This window comes from Trachymyrmex septentrionalis, unplaced genomic scaffold (genome assembly GCF_001594115.1).
Source record: "Trachymyrmex septentrionalis isolate Tsep2-gDNA-1 unplaced genomic scaffold, Tsep1.0 scaffold72, whole genome shotgun sequence".
Classification (NCBI taxonomy): Eukaryota; Metazoa; Arthropoda; class Insecta; order Hymenoptera; family Formicidae; genus Trachymyrmex; species Trachymyrmex septentrionalis.
Window position 1 is genome coordinate 1,894,543 of NW_017305905.1, and position 5,341 is coordinate 1,899,883.

At 29.8% G+C, this 5,341-nt stretch overlaps 1 protein-coding gene across 1 annotated transcript; it reads right to left on the reverse strand.

Annotated features, from left to right (window-relative positions):
- Positions 1–1,075: 1,075 nt before the first annotated feature.
- LOC108753807 (protein FAM136A-like) lies at positions 1,076–5,007 on the reverse strand. The gene is made up of 3 exons (XM_018495715.1): positions 4,748–5,007; positions 1,591–1,731; positions 1,076–1,364 (listed from the first exon to the last, which is right to left on the reverse strand). The coding sequence occupies exons 1-3, from the start codon at positions 4,829–4,831 to the stop codon at positions 1,164–1,166; spliced, it is 426 nt and encodes a 141-aa protein (XP_018351217.1). The 5' UTR covers positions 4,832–5,007; the 3' UTR covers positions 1,076–1,163.
- Between the last annotated feature and the right edge of the window lie 334 nt (positions 5,008–5,341).

Sequence of the window (5,341 nt, forward strand, 5' to 3'; positions counted from 1 at the left end):
CACAAAATATAGAGATATATTTATTGATGCAAGGGAAAATTATTTCTTTTAAATCTTACATCATTCACCTGAATTTCTCATTTCCGCATGCTTTGAGATGAGATTCAGCAACGACTCGTTCGAATCATTAAAAATATGTACATGGGCCTCGAATTTTATCGAATGATAATGAATTTAGTCATATTCAGTTTATTTTTAAATTAAAGTCTTGTTCTTTATATTATAACGTTTATATTAAGAAATTTAATCTAGTTTTATAATATTCGAAACTTTTAAAATCAAAACGTTGATGACTTAAAATTTTTTTTATTTAGATTTATTTTTAGTCCTAATATTTATATTTTTCGAATAAACGAGTATATAGAATAAAAACGTGACATTTATTTGTAATATTAATAGATCATTATTATTATTATTAATAATTATTTATATATTAATATTTATTGATCAATTTTATTAATATTATGGCCTCTTCGCGACGCGTTCATGTTTCGCGCATCGTGCAAAAGCGTAAAATCTTATGCTTATTGCTCACGATGTTAGTCGGCAGCAAAAAGGAGTATTTCTTCTTGTTGTCGATTTCTAGCACATGAAGCCAGAATGTTGGCCAGGAGCAACGAAAGGTGAGTTTAATCTGGCCAAAAGAAAGAATATCTGAGTATACGAAGTAGGTTGGTGTGTAACACCAATTATATTTATATATTTTGTTTATAACGTTTTTTATATAAATGTTACAGCGTACTCGTGTTATTTTCGACCGGTCTCCCCTATCAGCATCTTTTCCAATTATCATTTAATTATGAAAATAAACTAAATTAATTTCAAATGTTATTGATTTTTCAGCTCGATTTCATATAATTTACATTAATTACGCAACAATTTAGTTTACTGCAAGATAAATGCTATCTGTATTGAATAGATATTTAATACAAATATATGCAAGCATATCTGTATTAAATATATTAATATAAAATAATCATATAAAATATATTTGTATATATATTTGCAATAATTTATATATATAAATATTCAAATGCTACACTTACTTCGTACCTGTAAATAAATTTCATCTGAAAATATACTATTAAAAATATAGAACATTTTTAATTAAAGATGTTAAAAATGAGAGGCAGTTGATATTTATTTCCCAAGTGAAAAAAATGTTACGAGAATTCATTTTTACTGAGGACTTTCTTCATATTTTTTTCCAAACTCGGTAGTAACTCGCAATAAGAGTCTACACACTTGGTGGCACATTTTTCAAATTCTTCGCTATATCTATCCACTTCAGTCTGAGTCGGGTTTGGACCCATTTTGTCTTTTATATTATCATTACATTCCATCATACACCTTTGTAAGCGATTCTGGAAAATTTTATAAATTAAATAAAAGCAAGGAAAACATACTTCTTTGAAAGATCACAAGTTGAAATATTTTGCCTTGAGTTTCTCTTAGTTCGAATATTTAACATTGTACATATGTTTCACTTGCTTATGTAGATTAGTCTTAAGTCTCCTATGCAAAATATTACAAAATATATACAAACAGCCAAATTACGGAGATTAAAATTAATTGACCAAGTTTTATTACCTGTACTCGTTCAAACTCTCCTTGAACGTATTGTTGTGCTTTATTCAAAGAGGAACTACAATTCTCCACACAGGTATGTACTTTTTGTATGTTATATGATTCATTTTCACAACATTGTGCAGCACACTTATGCATATCCCTCTAAAATCACAAATATAATTTTATATACAGGCTGTCCCATTTTAAAGAGTCTAATCAAATAACTCAGAAGCACAGCGTCAAATCGAAAAATGATTAAGACAAATCTTTTTTGTGACTTCGAGGGAAACATAAAACGGTTTACCATTGGTTTAATCTTGGATATCGTTAAAGTCAGGACAAAATTCTTAAAATTTTTTAAATAGGACTTCTTATTTTTTATTGCATATATTCTCGTAGCTTATCTCGAGAGCTTTTCAAAATATAATAACATATTTTTTCATTAAGTATTCTTTGAGTTATACGACTTGAAAGTACAGTAACTGTCGGCATTAGCGGTACCTAAAAATAAAATCACACGATGCTCGATCTCTTGAATGATAACATGCATACAGTCGTGCCTGCTCTGATGTATGCTAGAGTTCGTTCATGCATTGAGCGCTGCATGTTGCATATACATGATTTTTATATTTATTATCGATTACTTCTTATTTCCTTGCATGCACCAATCAAAAGAAACAATTGCTAATTTCATAGTTATTTGTCAAACGACTGTATGCATCGAAGTATGAAGCAAAAGTATAGCAGCATACATGCGTACTTATCATTTAAGAAATCAAGCATCGTGTGATTCCGACATCTTAAGATGTCCGGCCTCTTGAATATTGATAAAAGTTACGATTTTAATAAATATATATTATATATATATTATATATATAATTATATAACATTTATTAAGATTAAAAGGCCTTTAGAAGTTGTTTTTTTAATTTTTTGTTTTTACATAAAGATGAAAGTAAAAGGAACAATTTCTAATTGCCTCGATTATAACAAATGTTATCAAAATCACGATCTGAATAACATTTAAGAGAGTTTAGACGTTACTCGGACACCTTGAATAATGTTAACGCTGGTGGTACTGTAATTTTCAAATTTTATAACTCAAAAAATATTTAATAAAAAATGTTTTATTAGTGTTTTGAAAAATTCTGGAGGTAAGCTACGAGAAAATTTAATTAAAAAAAGGATTTTGTTTAAAAAATTATAAGTGACCTTGCCTTAATCTTAACAAAACCATCCAAAATTTTCATCATTTTCATAGTGAAAAAGTGTTAAAAATGTTTTATGAATTTCTGCTAAGTTCGTGATATTAGTAATAATTTTGTATTCATATGTAAAAGACAATAATAATGACGATAAATTACTTTTTCGTCAAAGATAGTTTAAAAAGAAAATAAGTTTAATATTTTCAATTTTCTACAAGAACTGTATCAGAAAAATTAAGCTGATAAAAGCAAATATACATTTGAAAACAAATATACACTTTCATTCTCATTAAAGACGATATTTTGCAGTCTTTATATTTGCTTATGAGATTCAAATTTGAATATGAGATAAATATGATAGATACATCGTATAACGATAAACAAAAGAACTAATCTTATAAACATAACTAATATAATAATGATGTATTTTTGTCATTATTCCATAATAGTAACCATATTTTTTTTTCCTGCTGCTTTTGTTATTTTTTGAGACGGCAATACTCGCGCGATTTTTTTTTGCTATTACATCGTGCAAGTAAATAAATTCGATTTTTACATTTTGCTAGTATAATATGACATTATGTTAGCCTCAGTTTTGATTTAGTTTCCAATAATTTGATATACATATGTCAACAAGCAGTGTTCAAATTCTACTCTTTTTATGTCAAGAATTTCTGTTTGATTTTTGCAGCATTTTTCACAGTACGTCTTGATACAGGAACTGCTCATTTTTTGCTGCATTTCCCTAAAGGTGACTCTCTACACGATCAATAATACCGACAATATGCATTATAACCTTACACAATCAATATTGACAATATATTTCATTTTAGTTTTATGTACAATATCTATTGTACTGTAACTTACTATCACATAGATCCTAATAAAGAGATACATATTGGATGCTCAAAAATCAAAATCAAGATTACCGCTAGTATTCTATCATCAATCCATCAATATTTATAACACATGATCAATAATATTGTCAGTATTTATTAATATTAACGGTATTATTGACCATGTAGGACCATCTTAAAGGATTATTTGTGGCCGTAAACTGTTAATTTATGCCGTAAGTTATTATTATTATTATTAACCATTAATAGTCAAATGTGAGGAAAATAATGACTTCATTCTCCTCACATTTAACTGTGATCAATTTATTTTTATAACTAACAGCATAAAGTTAACAGTTTACAGCCAGTATAAATAATCCTTAACCAAGACAAAGATCATGCTCGGTTACTGCTGGAGTTCTGCCAATACAGTATATAGCACACAATTTGTGAAATGTGATCTTGGCAGACTTGGCTATCTGGGCAATTAATAGTTATCTGATAATTATATGGTTTAGCATCCGCAGCTAAAAATCAATAAAATTGGACGGTTTGTTTTTGCACAAAACGAAAGAATCTGGCAGAAAAATGTCGCTTTATCTTGCAAATCAAGATATTAAGCGTTAAATTAGACGATTATTCTGGTTAGGAAATTGGTCAGTCATGCAATAGTGAAAAATATGTGTATGGAGACAGTATGTTCCCCTACGGCGGAGGGGGACTTCATTCCGAAAAAAAATAACTCGACCTATATTTTGGTATAGGATGGATCTAATCTATAAGATTACACATAACTTTACAATTTTAAAGTGACGTCCATCTGATACTAAAATATGAAATGGATTAGGTTATTTTTTTTCGGAGTAGAGTCCCTCCTCCTCGTAGGGGAACGTACTGTCTCCATATACATACTTTTCATGCTCACATTGCACTGTTGCTTGGCTGACAGATTTTCTAACCTGAATAATCGATAACTTTAACGCTTAATATCTCGGTTGACGAGACAAAGCGACACTTTTTTCTGCCAAATTCTTTTGTTTCGTACAAAAACGCATCGAATAAACTCAATTTTACTGATTTTTGAGCTGTGGATGGTAAACTATACAATTACTATAATCTAACATTCAACAAAAGTACCTGCATTTTCCGTATATACATCTTGTCGATTTCTTCGATCATTTTCGTCATATAATCTTCGACTCGTTTTTTCTGTTCTTCCATTTTTATTTTAAATATTTAACTCTGACTATATTTGATTATATCTACAATACAGTATACCAAACACGCAAGATACATGTGAGACACACGAGTTATTACAATAGGTTAATGGCCGCAGCACAAACTTGCATCTAACATCTTTTCTTCTTTGCTAGTGAATGGCTCCGATTCCTACCACGGAGTCGATACGGCCAGTAACAAGATAGCCGCCCCAAGCGGCGAGTAGCGAGAACTAAATCGTGAGTAACATGGAAGTACAACGTTGGTATCACTGTTTTATTACCCTCTCTCGAAAGCGCCCGCGAGATACAGGCCTGGCGGGAGAAGTTCAAATGCGGAGGTTGATGGCTTTGAAGAAAGCGAGTAGAAGGCGGCACATTTTGACAGAAGGTTTCTTTAATAAAGGAAAGATATCTCTAGGAGTGTTCGGGAAAGTTTTATCAATAAATGAAGTAAATTTAGCTGACTTAGGAGAAGTGATAAGGCAGTAAAAAATTACATGATTTATATCTT

Bases quoted from the DNA above. Each gene is read 5' to 3' on its own strand.
- LOC108753807 (XM_018495715.1), bottom strand. From the start codon at position 4,831: ATGGAAGAACAGAAAAAACGAGTCGAAGATTATATGACGAAAATGATC. The intron at 1,732-4,747 runs GTACTTTTGTTG...TTGTGATTTTAG, and splicing joins TGTATATACGGAAAATGCAG to AGGGATATGCATAAGTGTGC. The intron at 1,365-1,590 runs GTAATAAAACTT...AAAATTTTCCAG, and splicing joins GAGAGTTTGAACGAGTACAG to AATCGCTTACAAAGGTGTAT.